This window comes from Poecilia mexicana, unplaced genomic scaffold, assembly GCF_051168715.1.
Source record: "Poecilia mexicana isolate PSO_F unplaced genomic scaffold, ASM5116871v1 scaffold_2, whole genome shotgun sequence".
Taxonomy (NCBI): Eukaryota; Metazoa; Chordata; class Actinopteri; order Cyprinodontiformes; family Poeciliidae; genus Poecilia; species Poecilia mexicana.
Window position 1 is genome coordinate 31972926 of NW_028263371.1, and position 20202 is coordinate 31993127.

The 20202-nt window shown below is 38.1% G+C and overlaps 1 protein-coding gene across 1 annotated transcript; it reads right to left on the minus strand.

Annotated features, from left to right (window-relative positions):
- Positions 1–1529: 1529 nt before the first annotated feature.
- Positions 1530–19836, minus strand: calcrlb (calcitonin receptor-like b). The gene is made up of 13 exons (XM_014991596.2): positions 19182–19836; positions 16707–16757; positions 14717–14849; positions 14460–14567; positions 13627–13736; positions 13452–13546; positions 13251–13368; positions 13003–13156; positions 12858–12918; positions 12706–12772; positions 11595–11813; positions 11448–11489; positions 1530–3344 (listed from the first exon to the last, which is right to left on the minus strand). The coding sequence occupies exons 2-13, from the start codon at positions 16755–16757 to the stop codon at positions 3114–3116; spliced, it is 1389 nt and encodes a 462-aa protein (XP_014847082.1). The 5' UTR covers positions 19182–19836; the 3' UTR covers positions 1530–3113.
- Positions 19837–20202: the final 366 nt, after the last annotated feature.

Consider the following 20202-nt stretch of genomic DNA (forward strand, 5'->3'; position numbering starts at 1 on the left):
TCATGTTTTCATGTTATCCCCTCATCAGAAGAAACCTGGAGTGTCTCCACGATTCTTTCATTCATGTTTCATTCCAGTGGTCTGGGCATTTGCACGATGCAGCGCCGCCTTCGAGCTGCATTTGAACACTCCACCCATGCGATTCCCCCACTCAGCTCCTTCGGACTAGCTAGCATCAATTAGCAAACACATGGAGCATCTGCTGTGCTCAGTGTAGGAGCTACTTCTCAGTGCAATGCTGGTAAAAAACTTTCTTAAAGGGGTTAATAGAGGAGCCACGTTGTGATGACTTCCTGAAGGCGGAGCTTAAGAAAGAGCAGGAGTTTTTAAAGAGACAGATACCCAATTTCAAGGCGTGAAATTACAAAGTCAAATTTCTTTGAAGTTATATTTGAGATGTGCAGCATTTTTATAACAACTGAAGTTCACTTTAAATCTAACTCAACTATTTGAGATGAATCAATCAGCTGTAGCGCCGCTGCTACAAATGGAGTTTATTTTGGCGTCTTTTTTACTCCATCTGCAGAATTGTCACGAAACATGCGACAATTCTCTGCTGTGGCTCTATTCTCTTGCGTCCTGTGGAAACATCCTTGACAAATTCACAGAATTTCTACCAACCGGGCTTCTGGAAAGCCACCGGGGGGGAACGAGAACTCCAGCGAAATGATTCAGGTCTCAGTGGAAGTGAGGGAAGTGAAGGCAGTAAACAAGCTTTAGTCACAGAGCTGAGGAAGTGTTTGCTACCAGCACACAAGAATGGATGGATCAAGAGTTCAATGGCGATGGTATTCTTAGAAACAGGAAGCCTGCAATGCATCCACAGCTCCGATTTCCATCATCAGATGGTGTTGTGATTGAGAAACAACAAAATGCACAGTACAGCCTGAATCCTTCAAATTCTTAAATCGGCACTTTTCTGCTTCCTCCCCGCAATAAAACAGGAAATATGTGCCATCAAACTTTATGGGATACTAAACCATCTGTCATGCAGCTGCAAGGAGAAACAAGCAAAAAGCGTAGAGGTACAAAGCATGTAACTGTTCTGAACAAAATAAATAAATAAATGAAAAAGAGCATGACGGTTTCATAATTGTTGTTTCCCAGAATCACAGAAACCAGAGTCCTATCCGGAATCGAGCTCTGTCTATGAATATAGAAACCCTTACAGTCGCGCACAGCTGCACATGTACTTTTGATCAGGTCACTTGTCCACAGCCGTACCAGCCTCTCTACGGATCGAACTCGACAAACGACGGCACGAAAGTATAGATAGAGAACTTTTCCTGTGGGACTTTCTAATTGTACTCGTTTGCCTTCTGGACACGGAACAGACAATAACCCGCCCTGCTTTGTCTGGAAACAATATTCATTAGAGCAAGAAATATTTGTCTGAGGTCAGACGAGGAAATTCCTCCCTCAATTAGATATGTGGGAAAGGCAACAAAGTGAGTTGTTCTTTAGGAAAGAAAATGGGGGTAAAAGAAGAAAAAAAGAGGGATTGGGATCTGCAAAAGAAAGTCAAAATGTTTTCAAATCAAAACGTCTTTATTTACAGTATTATTACTTCAGTAGGAACAAAATCTCTTGGTAGTTTAAATACCGTTATAAAAACAACAAAAATGGTTGCTTTAAGAAACAAGGTGAGCTTGATTAAATATGTAAATATAAGAATTTTATATTGTGTATTTTCACAGGAAGACATTGAGAAAGAGTCAACACTGCCAGTAAGAAAGTAAAACATGAATCAAAGACATGCTAACATTAAGCAGCCTAATTTTAGCATTAGGTTATTTAATGTAACCTAATGGGCTTATGTTCGACTAAGCACATATCAATGAATTGTTTTAGGGTCTAAGCTTCATTGGAGAATTTTAAACTGGCACTCGCTAAAGGAAGCAGGTGCTCCCTTTTCCGGAAACCGGTCAAAAATAAGTTGGTGTTGTGAAGGACAAAAATCACGAAAGATTTATTTCACTACTTGAAATTGTCACACGTACTTCATTTTTGTACTAGAAAACCACACTTTTTCATTTTGGCTTCACGAGAAAGCAGAAAAACCAAACCAATGTTTACCACAGCCGGATTCTCCAAACAGCTGCCGGGTGAAAGTATTACATGTGACTTGAGTTGAAGTCACGGGGAAAGTAAAATTTGGACTTTGAAAGCTTAATCTAAACTCGCCTGACTTCAAATTCATCATGGCTGCTGCACATACAAACATTTTGAAATGTGCCAGAATAGCCTCTTCATAGGCGTCAGTAAACCATTTTACAACGAAACTGTCCCCATATGTAAAAAATATTGCTTAGTCTTCTAATACCTGAAGAGAAATTCACTGTGTTGCTAACAGTAGTAATTCTTGTCACAGTACAACAATCGGCAAACCCTTAAGGGATTTGGATTCGGAACCAAAACCAAGCTTTAGCATTCCCAGTTTCGACTACCGAGGTTACTCCAAAATATGGAATATGAGCATCTTGGGTTAAATGCAGAAAAACAGTTAATGTGGCAGATTGTGCCTCCAACAGTTTGTGCCTTGAAACAGTTTAAATCAGACGTTATACTTTTCACTGCAAGACAGTGTGTTTGTAGCTTCCTATTAATAAACTTCACAAATATCACATCACGTGCCTCGACATGCTGTGTTGATAATCAAACACACCTCTCTCTCGTTTCTCCAGCATTTAGAATTGTGTACATAAATGAAAATACAATTAAGCCAAATCAAATGCATGAAATGCAAATGGTGAGCAGAAGCCAATGGAGTGAAACATCAAAAAAAATTCAGCAACATCATAAGTTTAGCTTTATGCAATTATTCATATATAAATGCCACATAGGTTGACATGAGAAAATCCACTCGGTTGCCATTTTCTTTGTTTCGACATTTATCTCAACTTTGCACTATTCTCCCACAGAAATAGTAGACAGTAGTGAAAATAATCACCGTTTCTTGGCCCTGATTTGACTCCTTTCTGCCTCAATGTTTTCAACACTAAGAGCTGATACTTCAAAAGTCAAGTCTGGTGAAAAACGTAAAGAAGACAATCCAAACTGCTCTCTTAACTTTGTTTTTTTCTGCATGTCCGTTTATAAATAAATAAAAAAAATCATTTGAATGACGGCTCTTGTTTCTTCAAATAAGGGCTTTCCGATCTGAATATGTCAGAGTAGCTCTTGCCATTCATGTGCTCGGTGTGGCTCTCGATGCTGTAGCAGCGATGGACTTCGGTGAGCGACGACGCCACGTAGTACGCCGAACGGAAGAACTCTGGGTTGGCAAACGTGCCGGCAGACTGCATCCGCAGAAGATTCCACTGTCTCCTGAGAACAGTCTGGACCTGGAGAGAGGGGAGAAGACGCACGCCGTTCACAGTTTGTCTCGTTTGACTCAGTACGAAACAAGCTAAGAGAAATTGTAACACATGGTGGAAACATGGCAAAGAAAGTTTTCATGGAAACAGATTTACTCTATGGCACATTATGTTCAACACATTTCTAACCAGTAAAATCATATTTTTCATTTTCCTATTTCAAAGCAGAGATTCCTTTTTACAGAATCATTTATGCTTTGATCTGCCGAACTATTACTTCAGATTTTACCGGCTACTTTTATTATTAGTATAACTATTATTGGTATAAGCCAGCAATAAAGTAAACTAAACAAATTTGAAATGATTTTGAATTTGGGATTAGTGATTGAAGACAAATATACTAAGTTAATGGCGTTGGGTATTGGTTTAGTATAACAGAAATAAAGGGCATAATAAAATTTTTAAAAATGAAAGCGAGGTGGAAAAACATATTATGAGTAGAAGAAAGGACGGTGGTTTTATAAAATTTAAAAAATTGGAGAAATAAAAACAGAAATGAACAGGAGAAAAGAGAATTATTTCACTACTTAGTTTTGAACACACTGGACTGAACAAATAGTACATTATTTTTCATAGGGAAACATCAGACAGGGAATTGTTATTGTGTGGAAGATGAGACAATAGAACATTACAGGAATCAGCAAATTCAGAAAAAAAAAACAGTTAAGAACCTAAGTATTTTGAAAATGAAATTGTTGATTTATTGCAGAAATATTCAGAAAGCAGATGACATTGGGCTAAATTAGATTTTTTTTAAAAACAGTTTTTTTCTTTTCTTTTTGTCATGCTATCTACAATCCTTACCGCTTGGTGACGGCAGTGCAAACCTACCGTTTTTCCAATTATCAATGAAACTCAAGAGGAAGACGCTGCTAAACTGTTTAGCATGAGATTCTTTACAGTTTAAGATGGGAAAAAGTACTGGATATAAACTTGTAACAAATCGTGTCGATAGTTTTGCCGTTTATCAGCCCACGTCTGAGCTGCAACTAGTTGAAGTGAGTAAACACACCGGAGTTTGAGTTTTCTGCCGGCTTTACAGAGCACTGTTGGCGCTACCTCGCTAGCTCGTCTCGTTAGCTCTTTATTACTATCAGTTCCCTGAAATTTCATCTTGTTATGCTTTCAACTGAAGGTAATTTCTAAAATATAGAATATGTTTACTTTATCCAGGTGAAATTTCATATTATTGTGGTTGAAGCACAAAAACATGCCTTGTAATGTTATCTAGTTTCCCACCGGTTTTGACTGAGAGCCACCAAACTGTTGACCCCATCTTGTCGCATTGAGGTCAGTGAGCATGTTGTATGTATTTTGCTTGGGTTTTTATTCTGTTTAGAACATTGCTGTTGAATGTTTGCTTTTATCTGAATTATTTAATTGTTCAACGAAAGAGCTACAGGTAGATTAGTTAGAAATGTTCCACCCTGTTATGTTCATGAACCAAACAAGGTAGAAATTAGGGTGAAAAGTGATCATTTTAAGTCAAATAAAAAAATTTCAGACGATGGAATAGAGTTGCAGACAAGTCTGAGGTATTATCAGATGTCTTTGCTATTTGTCTGTTTTCATTTCACTAGTTACCTGCTTTGACTCCTGTGAGGGGAACAATGAGTACCTGTCATGGGAAAATCCACTACAGGGATGTCACTTGTTTTTGCCAAATAGAGCCAGGACAAATATTCTACCAATACTTTGACTTGAAAGAGCCAGTCCTGCAACTAATAATGAAAATCGTCAGATTTTAGAATCAAAGACATTAATTTTCCACCCTGTTATGGGACAATAACAGGGTGTGATGTTCCATTCCACACATGTTTTTATGAAATATTGTTACAGAAACATTAAGTACTGTGAAAGTTTCTGTGCCATGTTGGGAGTTGAAGACCAATAAATGCAAATATTGGTATAAATTTTTAAAATTACCAATATTTTCAATGCTGTCAGTAATAATGGGTAAAAAAAAAAGTTTTTTCTTTACAATACAGACATAAATGATTTGTAACTTCATGATGTGTTACAATTTCAAGAATAAAACATATTATATAGTAAAAGGGACACACTCTTTTTAAGAAAAAGTCATTATTTTTCAAAATTTAAATGTTTAACTATTTGTGGCCTATATGTAAATGTTCATAACAGGGTGGGACACATTCAGAGACAATGAATTACATGTTTATTACATGTTAATAAACATGTAATTATTAATTTATCCAATCCTGAGCTTACCCATTATTAATTTCTTATTGTTAAACATGTCAGTGCTGCAACAAAATATTTAAAACTTAAAACATTAATACTTTTTTTTTTTTTAATCCTGAGGCCGAAATGTTGCCGCAAAAAAAGAATCACCCTTTTGTAAGGAAAACTGACCTTCCCGTTATTTCATTTATTTTGTTATAACGCAGTACAGCAAGGTAGAGTGTGAAAAGTAGTAGAGATAGACAACATGGTGGACGGAGGACGGATATAAGGACGGCGCCATGAAGCCGGTATGTATTATGTACAGTCACTGCATTGATTCCCGACTGTATAGTGGTTGGTTGAGAATAATTTTAACTTATTTACTTATGTATTTTTGAGAAAGCAATATATTTGCTACAATATTTTTTTAATTTTACATTTATTTCCACAGACTCCACAGAATGGGAGTCACATTTGTGTCAATCAGAATCTTCAGGAACGTCCTGATGTCCGTGACGAGGACAGAGACGCAACTGTGTGTGTATCTACTATTTTAGAATGTTGATATTTTATGCTTCAATATTGTTTATGTACATAATCTAATTATGCTATGTATTGACAATGCACAAAAATGTTTTCCAGCTGCATCCGGGACCTACTGCCAGTCATCCGGATGTAGCTAAAGAAAGAAGCAGGTAAGATTTATTACTAATCTAGAGACGTCACAATTCCTTGAATGATCAAAGCACTGTGATTTATTAAAATCCATCAAAGCAAATTATCTTCCTCAGAGTTTTTTGAACTATGTTTTACTATTTATTACCAACTGCTTTTAATTATTTTTTCTTCCAATTGTTTCCAAGTGTTTTCTCTTTTTCATTAAAGTTTTAATGTTTTTGTAAGAATGTATTAATGTGTTTTTTGTTTGTTTGTTTTAATGTCTTATATGTGCATACTAAGCTGGAAGTTGACAAACATTTTCACTGTAGTTTCATAATGATTAAAAGATGCCTGTAGCTCATAATGATTGTCTGTTCTGTATTAACAGCTGATGGAGGAAGGCAGAGAGTACTGGCAGCAGAGGAGGTGGCATTCTGGGAGGATGGCAGCTATGAGGCGGTGTCAGAATGGACCCCAAGTTCCTCCATCCAGGAGCTCAGTGACATCAGGACTACATTACAGGAAGAGACGTCAGGTCTATGCTACAGGAGAGAAGTTGGGCCTGTCCTGAATGCAGCATAATGTTTGATCATGTTTGGACAAAAAAACACTGCCAGATGGTCCAGATATGGACAAGCATTTATGTCTTATTTTGTGTGCAAACAGTAAAAAAAAAAAAAAAGAAAGAAAAAAAACTTCTTAGTCTCTTTTATGTTCCTCATATATGAACATGTTGCATATAAGCAATATCAAATGAATATATTTTAATACAGCATTTATTTTTATATAGATTTTTTAAAATGCAGCATTAAAAATATTAATGATTGGGGCGGAGTTTATTTGTAAAGACTTAAGTGCTGTCCAATGGGCACACATCAAAAACCAATCACATGTCAATGATGAGCTGTGATGTCATTGTCTTTCATCCAATTACTGAGAATCCATGTGGGTCTGTTGAAGTGCCTTTGCATATGCTAGGCTATTCGTATGCTAAGTAGAGTCGTTAACACCTCCCGCCAGCCCGCTCCGCCCCTCCAAGGATTCGGCATTCGACAGAATTCGACTCCCGTGAGAGAAAACGTAGACTGTCGATTGCTGTCGATATTTGTCGCTGACGAGCTGAGTTTGTGTCAGAATACAGGGTCAAAAATCCCACTTTTTGTCCAATGGGACTTTGCCAGGAGGCTCAGCCACCTGGTTTCATGGCCCTTTGAGAACAAATGTGTTCAAGTGGGTTGTTTACAACCCATCAAATATGGAGCGGCAGCACCATTTCTTTGGGATCATTCTTTATTCTATTTTTATGCTAACGTGTAAAATTATTAAACCAAAATTATTTATTTGTAGCACTTCTCCAATCAAGCAAAATTTCTTGTCACATTTTGCAACAGCAGCAAATGTTTTTAAGTTAAATTTCAGTTTACTTTTAAGATATTTAAGTCAAGTATGATTCAAAATTTTAAACTTGATAGAATGATGAAAAATCCTACTTAAATTAATGGTATTAATATACCATTGTCATTCTAAACTTAATATTTAACCATTAAAATTCCTGTTTTAATCCCTAGACTCCTGAAATATACCCTTCTGAAGTCTGTCATGGTGCCTCGAATGATTAAGTGACGCAGTTGCAAAGGGTTAATAGTTTAAGTCATGCAGAACTGATCTGACCATTTCCCTAGCAACGATCAGAAGCAAGACATTGCCCCAGAACTACAGAGACTCATTGTAGCTATGACCTCATCTATGACATAGCTCTATGTCATAGATCAAAGAACATGTGAAGTTCTAAATGCTTGCATCTCAAAACAGAAGGTTATATACAAGTAGCTCTTGGACAATTACAACTAAAGTACCACTTTTCAAGAACTTTAAGAATGGCAGAAATTGCAGCCACAATGTTTTTTCCTCTGACTACCTGATAACCACAGGAGTGAGGAAAGTGTTAAACAAAGTACTCCCTGGAATTACTTTCGATATTAATAGTCACAAGGACGAGATCAAGTACGATGAGTTTGATTCATACCTTTTCCTTCCTTCCCCGGCTGGGGAAGTGTACTCGGAGAAGAAACGGATCTCTCAAGACGAGTGCCCTGGCTCAGAATATGATATTTTTGATGAATATCTTTTCAATCCTTCCAAGAGTAGGAAAAACTCCCCGGATGGGGAAGTTTGCGCTGAGTTTTCAGACCGTAAAAAGGTGTTGGAAGACAATATCCCTGGATCGAACACTGCAGAAGTGAAGAATATCTCCAGTCTTTCCAAAAAGCAAACTTCCTCATCTTGGGGAGTTTATCGTTATGATTCAACAGGGTATTGTGTGAGTCTTCAGACAGATGAATCTGAAATGAGTCTTCAGACAGATCCGTCTGAAGACTCATTTCAGACGGATCTGTCTGAAGACTTTACCCTGGGAGAGTCCGTTATAGAGGAAAACGGAAGTGAAGAAAAGAGATGTAGTGCCGAACAGGGCAAATATCCACCCAAACGTCGAACTTGCAATTCTTGCTGTCCACCTTCTTGACTGACAGGGGTAGCAGCTTAAGAAGGGAGGTCCAGACTTCCCTCTCCCCAACAACTTGTACCATGTCCTCTGGGGGAATCCCAAAGTGTTCACAGGCCGGCCGAGAGACATAGTCCAGCGTGTCCTGGGTCTTCCCCGGGGAAGACTCAGGGGCTGGACATACTTCCACTCTGGAGTTGCCCATGATGAGAGGCGCCAGGTAAGAGTGGGCATACTTTGTTGCCCCCTGTCCCGGCGCCTGTACGTTGGGGTTTACAAGAGGGTAGCCTCCCTCCATTACGGATGGGGGGACGGGTTCTGACTGTTTGTGCTGACGGGCCGAACAACAGTTCAGATTACCAACCCTTCTTGGAGTCCTTGCAGTATACTCACGTGGGCAATGACAGTAAGGCAGTGTGGCTGAGAGGAACGGCTCCCCCGATCTGAACTCGAGTGGTGCTCTGTCGTTGGACTTCTGTGCTCGTCATGGACTGTCCATAACAGACACCATGTTCAGGCATAAGGGTGTCCATATGTGCACTTGGCACTGGGACACCCTAGGCAACAGTTCGATGATCGACTTTGTCATCGTTTCATCGGATATGTGGCCGTATGTCTTGGACACTCGGGTGAGGAGAGGTGCGGAGCTGTCCACTGACGCTTCACTGTTGTGTCTCGGTCCAGTCTGTTGTCCAGATGAACACTGAAGTGTTTATATTCTTCAACCACCTCCACTGGAAATGGGGTTTGATTTAATCCTCCTGTTTGTCCTGAAATCAACAATCATCTCTTTTGTTCTCTGATGCTCCGGCTTCCTGGCCACAGTCTGAATTCATGACTGTTAGGTCTCTAAATTCTCCTTAGGTGTCAATAAAATATCAAAAGTAAAACATCAGGGCTGCACAGTTGATAGCACTGTTGCTTTGCAGCAGTAAAGTCTTGGGTTTGAATCCCAGCCTGGGTTTTTTATGCATGGGGTTTGCTTGTTCTCCATGTGCATGAGTGGGTTCTCTCCGGGTGCTCCGGCTTCCTCCCACAGTACAAAAAGATTTTGTGCACATTAGATAATAGATGGATGATAGAAGAAAATGTTAATTTGTTTATAATAATTATTATTGTTCTTTGTAATAATAATAACAATACTAATATGAATATTAATAGATTAGTATGTTAATATAATATATAATAATTATCAAAAAACAATAATCTTTATTATTTATTATATTGATTATTATTAGTACTATTGATAACGATAGTAATAATAATAACAGAAAGTTATTGTTTAATATTGTTATTATTGCTATTGTTTTTAATAATAATAATAATGGTACTATTATTATTAAAAACAATAGCAATAATAATATTGAATTATAACAAAGTTATTATAATTTAAAAAACAATAGCAATAATAATATTATAATAACAATGTTTTTAAAATTATTATTTTTGCTATTGTTTTTTTAATAATAGTACTAATAATATCCCCACAAAAAAAAACTGAATATTCAGTCCACTGTAATGGACAAAATAAACATCAAGCCATAATGTTTATTTTGCAATTATTAATAAGTGATCAATGTGGTAGATTAGCTACCGCTGCTATTAGCTCATTAAACACCTGCTGATAGCTGAGTTAGAGCTACTGCTGACTGACTCATCTGTTGTTGTGTTGTAACAATATACTTTTTATTTTTCAAAAATCCTGAGGCCGAAATGTTGCCGCAAAAAAAGAATCACCCAAATATGAGTAAGTTCATAAATTGATGTCAAAGAAGAAGAAGCTGTCTACAAAAACCTAATTTATGGATTCATAGAAATTGAAAGTTGAATTTCAGTTTTTCTGTCACGTTTAGAACTGGGATTAACAGGGTGCACCCCCTTTTGGGTTTTATTTATGAAGGCACATTGATAATGTCAATAAATAAATATGAAATTTTTATGTTTATGTTTTGTAATTTTTTTTGTAATTTTATTTAAATAAGTTTGCCAGTCTTGTAAAACTTTTTGTGTATTTTTATGGTTGTGATCCAGAATCTTCAGCTTCACAGAGTCCAGTCTTAACCAACCAATGTGACAAGAACCCTCTCAAACGGCGACGCCTCCCTGCACCACGATTTTGACATCAGCAAATGATCCAAGTAAGTCTCTTACCATTTCCAGTAAAAACCTGATTGATCTCAACTAAAAAGCCTGCAGAACGTGCCATGCTTACTGATGCGTTTTCAATTGCTAGCAGGTGCACGATGGGAGAAGGAAGATGAATTAGATATCGAGGAGGATTCATCGCAGGAGAAAGATGAAGGAGAGAGACACGAGGCCGGATCAGCTACTGAGGTATGAAGTAGCCAAAATGTTCTGTGTACGAGGTAGGGCTGTGTGTGTGAGAAAGTGACAGCTAGCATGCAGTCACTGTAATGACATTGAATTGACAGTGACTTGAAATTGAAAATGTCAGAAAGAAAAGAGCAAAGAAAGAAAAACAAGACAGTTAGAAAAATGAATACAGTTGAAATAACTGGAGAGCCATCTTCTCCAAGCATCAGAAATTATTATGAAACTTTACTTTTTTCAGCCCAACTTAAAACCTGCATAATAACAGTAGGCTATTTAAGATTTTAAAAGTTTTGCAGAGTGGATTTGGTTAGGTTTAATTAGAACTGAAATAATTGTAGAGCATAAACTGTAAATAGAGAGTATGTTTTGGAGTTAAGGTCACTACTCACTTCCCCGTTGAAGAAGCAGAATATCGTAGAAACCAAGAGACCCTAAATGTCAATCGAAAGATTAGATTAAAATAAGACTAGATGATATCAAGTCATACTTCATGAAATAAGGTGTAAAACAAACTAGTGCGTTCTTTCGGCGCTGACCTGATAATGCATGAGGATGTTCATGATGTATAAGTAAATCTCTGAGATCCAGTGGTCATGGGGCTTGTATGCCAGCAGGACATACTGGATGCCCAGCAGGGGGATGAGGATGAGGGTGGCCCTCACCGCCCTCATGTACAGGCTGGATTCAGCCTGATGCGTGACGCGCAGTTTGGTGATGATGACCCGAATGATGTTCAGAAGGAAGAAGAAATTCACCTGTCAACGAGGAAATTCACATACAACATTAGAAATGGATCAAGAGTGTAACACAGAGACGGATTTTAGCTTCAAATACCTGCCAGGTTAGACTATCACAATAGTAGAGTGGTGCGTTTCATGATTTCCTGCTTTTTTTTGTTTGTCACACATGTTTGTTTCAGAATATCAAACTACTTTAAATCTTAGTCAAGTAAACACAAAATACACTTTTGAAATGAAGGAGCTTATTATTAATGGTTAAAAAAAATCTGAACCTACAAGGGCCAGGGCGATTGATCCCAACCCCAATCCCAATATTGTGGTTTTGAGGGATTTATTTTAAAAAAACAAAGTCACACTCTTGTTTGTACAGAAAACTGTTGAACTAAGTTATTGTAGCACTTTTTAGTACCACACAAGAAGTGCTACAGTATTTTCTGTGTGGTACTATAAGATTATCTGTCTCATACTGTACAGGGTTTCCCCCAGTATATTATAAGCCTGGCGGGCCACCAGACTTTACTTGTTCCCTCACCAGGCTAAGCATTACTGATGTAATTAAGTACTTTTAAAATGTTAGCATTTTTTAAGACTTTATACTTGGTGTTCATAATTATGAAGTGATGTTTTCAAATTTCAACTCAAAGACAAGACAGGCCACTGGATGAATGACTGCCCTAGTGCTAAACTACCGGGCTTAGGAAGTTTTCTGGGGGAAATGTTGCTGTACTGTTATGACATAGTGATACTTTTAAGAAATATATAAAACACATATGCTTAATAAACGGTACGTATTGCATCTTTAAAGCTTTTTACACATCAGAAAAAAATCTTAATCAGCCTTAAGGAACAAACAAAAAAAAAGTCTTCTTTTACCGAAACATTTGGCTTATCCAATAAAAACTCTCACCACTAACGCGGCGCAGATGGGAGCATGGATAATGTACAGCAGGGACGTAGCCGAACTGACCCAGCATCTGCAAATTCACCGAACAGACGGCCTGTTAACAAAACACTCGATATGTAACACTTGATCTGTAAGCACGAATCAGAAACACTCACTTGTCGTTGTAGTAGCAGGTGCGTGCGATTGAATATATAACAGCTGGCACAAGGGGGAAACCTGTGGGACATTTGAAGTTTAGCAACTTTGACATGCAGTTTAATTTGTATATATTTTTTTTAAGCAAAGGTCTTTTTTACTAACCCCATCCGAGAAGATAATACCACATGAGATGTTGTTTCTCGGCAAACACCGCCACGACAATCAGAGTGTGTAGGTAAATGCCCTCACACAGCATCCAGAAGTAGTTGCAGCTCATGATGTACATTTGAACGAACGCAAGAATCTTGCAGCTGCCCTGTACAGGAAAAGACCAGAGACTCAATTACCGTTCCACACTTCGATGAACAAAACACGTTTTAGTTCGATCGTAAGATAGAAATCCGTCCGACCTGGCTGCTGAGCGAATTCTCCTTATTTATGCAGAACCATGTCACAGTAATCACTGAGTTTAAGACAAATGAAAGGAAAAGATTTTTGTGAAGAGTTATCCTCTCGCAGCTCAAAGTTCTGAGGAAACCAGAAAGGAGATTTTAAGCACATTTTGTCCCAATCGTCAATAGTGAGTTTATTCCCGATTGAAGGCAACTTACTTGAAATAGAAGAAGATTCCTAAGGAAACGAGGAGCGATACGAGCGACAGTCCATGACCAATCATGATCAAGTAGAAGTGGGTCATTGCTGTAGACTGAAAGAAGGTGGGATGACATTAACATAGACACACACAGCTCACTCTGTGTAAAGTGTGTGTTTGTGTGTGTTTCTTACCGTCCAGTTAGTTTCATTGGGCTTGCAGCTGGTGAAGTCTGTCCACGTTCTGTTGCTGTACGGGTGGCGTGCCCACTCGCCGGTTTCTGTGCAGACTTTTACTGCTATTGCTGTGCAAAAAATGTGACAACTTTTTCACTTGTTGACAGTGTATGACAAGGTTTCCCCCAGAAAACTTCCCAGGCCCGGTAGTTTAGTGCCAGGACAGTCATTCATCCAGCACCCACCGTGTTTTTGAGTAAAAAGAAAAATGTTTAAAGTTAAAGTTGGCAGGAATTTTAAAATACCACTTGATAATTATATGTAATTCGAAGATTGGAAGATGAATACCTAAAGTATGAAAAAATGCAAAGACTTTAAAAAAACTAATGATTAGCCCGGTGGAGGCACAAGTAAAGCCTGGTGCCCCGCCAGACTTAAAATACACTGGGGGGAAACCCCTGTACAGTACTGATTTTTAGGAGGGTTTAGATTGTATTATTGTTAGTAATTTTTGGGGGTCTGTTTTGTAAATATAGGAGCCTCCATAAATATTTTCTGTATACAGGATCATGTATTAAATCCAAACCAATAGTTGATTCCTAGGATGTAACAAATTAATAGTTTCGATTATGTTTTTTAAGACTCTTAAGCATAGTTGTGTTTTTAGTTATTGTCAAGTATATGTCATACTACTGAATGTCATATTATTGAATTTCCTGTCAACTTTTGACATTTCACAACACAAAAACAAGGCGGGCCGTTTACTATCGATTATTCAGTCAGTCTTAATTTTACATAACTTTTCCCTCAATCTGAAAATGTGCGTTTCCTACAGGACCAGAGAAATTCACCTCGTGTGTCAAAATCCTTGAAGTAGTCCGGACAGTTCTGCTCTGTCGTTCCAGGTTCAGTGTCTTCCCAACACAGCCATCCATCCCATGTTGCATTGCAGTAGTTTACTGCACTCCAGAAAAGGAAAAAAAAAGCATAGTTTTAAATGTCCATTTTTCTCATAAATGTACAAATGTGTTCCTTTAGAAAGTCGTCCCTTATCAAAGAGGCTTTTTAAACCCGACGCCTTCCCAAACGCAGCGTTTCCATCGCTCACCATTACTATTACTTTTGCGATTAGATCCTCTTGCTATCCTTTGGAAGCAGCGGAACTGGGACATGGCGATCCGCTGGGTCACGTGTTTCAGGTGAGTCTCGTTGCCTCTGTCATCGTCGGCCTGGACCAACAGCTACGATTAAGGAAACGGACATGTTAAAGCAAAATGTCTGGATAATACCGCACAACCTAAGTAACATATTTTCACTTTGAACTAGGCAGTTCTGAGAACATAAAAAATGTAATAAAATGTATTCAGAAAAGAGGCTGAACTTCTGATTCCTAAATTGATGTTAATTGAGTTGTTTAATGACTTTATAAATTTATATACTATATTAGAGGTGTGCCGGTCTCTTGTTGCCGATCACACAAACCGATCACCTGCATCTCATTTCCAGCCTGCATGTACAGCTGGTCTCCTCTTTCCTTCACGCTGCGCAAACGCGCAGCAACAAATCCTAAAATGTGGAACTACAACGCACTGAGTGAATGGGGAAGTTTGCGTGTTGTGGCGGAAAATTGAAGCAGGTCAAAATGCATCAACACGACGAATCTAATATGGCGTAAAAACAATGACATACTTGACGGAGTTTGGCTACATCGAGGCTCACTGCAGTAAACAAAGACATATGGAGGATCAGACAGCAGGTAAAGCAGCGCACAGCTACAAACACTCACCTGGATTAGTATGACGGTCAGAAAGCTAAACAAATAACCCGCAAAATGATTTAAGTCTTCGAGCTGCGATGTAAGACGCTGGTTCTGCTCCACCTGGTAGTGACTCTCACACCGAACCTGTTTGAATCTGCAGCATCTAACTTAAAAAATACATTTTACATGCGTATTAAAACTTTCGCTGTCCTAACATGAGACAGATAATCTCTGAAAAAATAATCGATCTCCTTCCTGTTCTGCATAATTACTCCGCTCAGTCAGAAACAGCCAATCAGAGCTAGCAGTAATCAGCTAGCCGCCATGCTATCAGGAAGTTTTCATTCAGTAACTCTGGATTGTTTATTGTAATGGATCCTGTTTTTGCCTTTGAATGTTAAGTTTTATACTTGAATTTTTTGGCAATGTTGAGAGGTTTTATTTTGACTCTTTGCATTATTTAGCCTCTTCAGAGCCTTCATATGTTATCAGTCTGTTAAAGATAGTATTATCAATAGCAGTACAATTTGCACAATGCCTGTTTTGTTTTTTCTTGGAAAACGTTATTAAAAACAAGTTTTTTTTCTAAATTAAGGTGAATTCATGGTTCCTTTTTTAACAAAATGTAACCGGTAGTGCTTATGATTAAAAAAATAATTATGTGATCGGTATCGGTGATCGGTATCGGTGATTGGCCCTCATGGGTGATCGGAATTGGAATTGGCAGGAAAAATCCTGATCAGCACATCTCTAATATATGTATGTATTTTTTTAAGAGCCACAATAACTTAATTGTCTGTACAAAAATTTACAGTTTGTAAAATTGAAAGCGAAACGAGGTACAGACGTAAAGCGGTGTTTGTGAAAACACGTCAGACACGACTGACATAAATCAGTATTGTCTGACCAAAAAAGTTAAAATGTTCAGACATGATCCTTGCAGTGTTTGTCCCCCAAGCTATTAATTTAAGAATTTGTCAAAGTTGATGTAGATGCCGATGGCTTCAGGCAGGAAAGGTTTCCCATAGCAGTCTGTATTCCAGCACAATTGGTGAAGCCTCTGACTACAGACACGGTTTTTGTACAGTGGTCTCATGAAACATTTAACAGTTGTCTTTGCATTTGAAGAAATGTGAGATGTTTGAAATTTTCCGTTTCCACAGGATCTGACTGCAGTAATTGAAGCGTTTAGTTCTTTAGATGAAAAGATTTTATGTAAATAACGCATACTATGAAGAAAAATAATAAAAAAATGAGATTAATTATTTTCTTATTGTTCTAGAATTGGTATTATACATTATGTTTGTTTGCTTCTACTGAAACGATAAAATGCAACTACCTTGTCAAAGGAGAGGAGCGCCAGCAGCAACACGATGTGGCTCAGATCCATCTGAGGAAAGAGAAAAACAAACGTTCTTTACCACTCCAAACCGATACAGCTTTAATGAAATGAGGGTTTCCCCCACTAACAGCGTCTTTTGGGGTTATTTTTAGTCGATCAAGAGGAACAGATAAAAATGTCCACACTTTTGCAAATAGTTTGTCCCTGGAGTTTGCAAATAAAAGTTCTTCCTGAGCAGCTGCTGGGTCGATCCAGCGTGTTGGCACAAGCTCCATTTCTTGCTCTCTCCAAAAATCGAATAATGATCTTCAGGCTCAATTTGTTTTAATCTTTCCTGCAATATTCTCTGCCATTTATATTCATCAGAAATCACATAAACATAGCAAGTGGAGTTTTAAACGTAAAAGGAGCTCTGGGCTTTTTTTGTTCTGGATGTCAGGGTCACGGATTTAACCTTTGCTTCCTCCGTTCCCCTCGGCTTCCTTCCCGCATGGAGCGTTATGCCTGTTGAGCAAGTTTAACCGGAGGTCTAGTCAAAACATTGAGAGCATGTAAAATGTAACGGGAGCAGCATCGACTGCGGTAGACGTCAGAAAACCTTGTGGTGAGCCGTCATAAAGCAGAGTTCAGACAGTCACGCAGGTTAACGAAAGACTTTTATTCTTTCACATCGGCAGGGTTTCACGCTGTAACGCAGCTGACAGAAACATGTCTACATGTGTTCAACACCAGGTCAGCTGTAATTAAAGACGGATGTGCTGCTTTTGTGAGGTCATTGCTACAGTCTTTCTCCATGAAATCCTGGTAGAGATAATCTTTATCACATCCATATGTTACATTTTACACACAGTTATCTGAAAACATTTATGCTTTTTATCGTTTTTAGAATACTATAGAAAATGTTCATGGGAATTAGATATAGTTAATGAGTAGTTATTTGGGCTAAAAAGAATGTAGAGTAAATTGGTCGACTGGTCTGAGCATAGTTAGTTAGTCATAGTCCACTATTATGCCAAATAAATGTTTGTCATGTTTGTGGAAATAAGAGTATCTCCTGCTAGCCGGCCGTTCTGCCGGTGTCTGCAAAACTGCCTGCTTTAAAAACTAAAGTAAATTGTTATCACAATTTATTTTACCTAGTAAGCCCAAGAATAGTAACGGCCCTAAACCTGGCAACGCAAGCGGAGCTCTTCTCACTTCATTCAAAACGTAAATAAACCGCAGCGCATCCAGTCGGAGAGAACGGAGCTGCATGGCTTCATTTGTTCTTTTCTTGCATCGTCCCTGTGATGTCGCCAAGGAAAGTTGTAGTTTGCTCAGATCAGTTTAGGAAGGATTCCTCTGAAAACTACCAACACAGCATTTACTGAAATACTTGGACTGAAGGAAAGTTCTGTTCCTATAGTTTGTTCCAAATTTGCAGACAACCAGATTTGAGGGGAGTCGATGTAAACACAGAGTTAGCCGGCAGCGGCTAATTTGCATAAAAGTGATGTGGCCCTAAAATGGCGCATTCCTGAATGAGCTCTCATTAAGTTGGAACAAATTAAATATCTGAGAATAAGTTTGTGTGTTAAAAGAAGTGAGGATGTAGTCAAATATTTATTTTTTTAAAGGATGCATAATGGTGCAAAGTGAATGAATCCAAAATAAACTCGGGAAAATAATGTTTTTTTTCTATTTAGTCAATATGTAGTGTGGGACAAAAAGTTGTAGAGAGCAATAATTTAGGATTTCCAACTTAAAAAGAGTGAAATGTTCTGTAGGCGTCTCTGTGCAGGTGGAATTAATCTGTATTTACAAGTCGATTTTCCCCGTTTAGATCTCAGACATTGAATTTGGGGTGAGGATGCAAGTTATTGGTTAATGTGAAGTTGATTAATATCATTAACTCACTAATGATTAATGCAGGAGGTGGGAACCTTATGAAAAAGCTACTGTTTTCCAGAGCGTCAACCGTGTTTCCATAGCATAAAGGGCTACGTTTTTCATGACACGCTTGATGTCAAACAACAAAAACGGACACAAATTCTGTTTAGTCACATTACAATTATATTATTATTTTTGAACCCTAACTAAACTTTGCAATTTGTTGAAGAGGAAAACTATGTGAAACACTTAATTCCCCATGAACTTAACTGCTCCTGATCCTTCCTATATTATGATTTCATTCCATGAAACTCAGTAATTCATTCTCCAAATCCACTCTGCTTGTTGCATACTCTATTTTATTTCATTCTATTCTATGGAAATAATTGGTAGTAGACACAAAGTGTTCTGTAGAATCACCGTCTGCAACATGTCCAACATGTCCCTTCAACAATAACCCATCTTTTATTTGTTAAGTGTGACTAAAATGCACAGGTTGCCAGAAAACAGCTGGAGCAGTAAAACTGTCATCTCCCTCCTTTTCACATGTATTAGACTGCAGCATAGAAAACATCATGAAGTTAATTATTTCAACGATCTTACCTTTGCAGAAGTTAAAGGAGAAAGTCTTCCCAGAGCAAAGAGTAATCCTTAAATTTGATGTATTTGCAAGCGGTCGTTGTCCAGCGTGTGTGTTGAGCAATGGAGGTTCACTGAGCCGATCCGCTCACAACCTACCGAAGCCGTGTGACATCAGAGGGCCGTCCTAGGAGGCAGAACATTCACAGTCGCCACCTCCTACAGTTTAGGGTTTTTTTTTTTTTTTTGGTAAGTTTTGTATGCTACAGATCAACATGTTTAAATTTCAGATCACAAAACAAACAGCCCAGTAAAGACAGACAGCAGCTGGAAATACACTTTATCAAATGAATTAGGAAAAGCAGTAATTATCTACACTACAAAGGTTTATAATAGGGTTGAACTTAAATTCGCTAAATGTTTGTTGCCGAGTCAACAACAATATGCTTTACACAATTTAATGTCCTAAACAATTAAATTTTTTTTTGTTAATGTAGTTACTATTTCATTCAGTGAAGTGAACTTTAGCTAGTATTGTACACTCCCATGTTCATTATTTTATGTGTTGATTGTGCAAGACTAAGCTGGATGTAGAGAATTTAGCAAAGCCTTGTAGTTTTCACATCTTTTAGCATTTCAAATCATGTGAACAAAGCAACTCATGTAGCATAACTTGGTTCAGTGTATGAAATCAAGTAAGTGGAATTGTGAAGTTAAAGAAAAGACCCGACTACACACTCAGTATGTGAAGGTGTAGTCGCTCCGTCAGTCTGATATACAGCATTAGACTGTAGAGCACTTTGCTGTAGAAAGGAGTTTAAAATTGACTCAGTGGCACAAAATGTTCAACTTAAAACCGGTAGATTTCATGGGAGGAGAAGGGCACCTCCTTCAGGAAGCTCCACATGCACAAACTACATGAAGCAAAGTTATTAATGTGCCAACAGAACAGGCATCACATGATGTTACTCCCAGAGTCAAACAGATGTATCCATGAGCTGAAGGGGGTTCAGCTTAAATTATTGTAGAGATACAAGTACAAGGA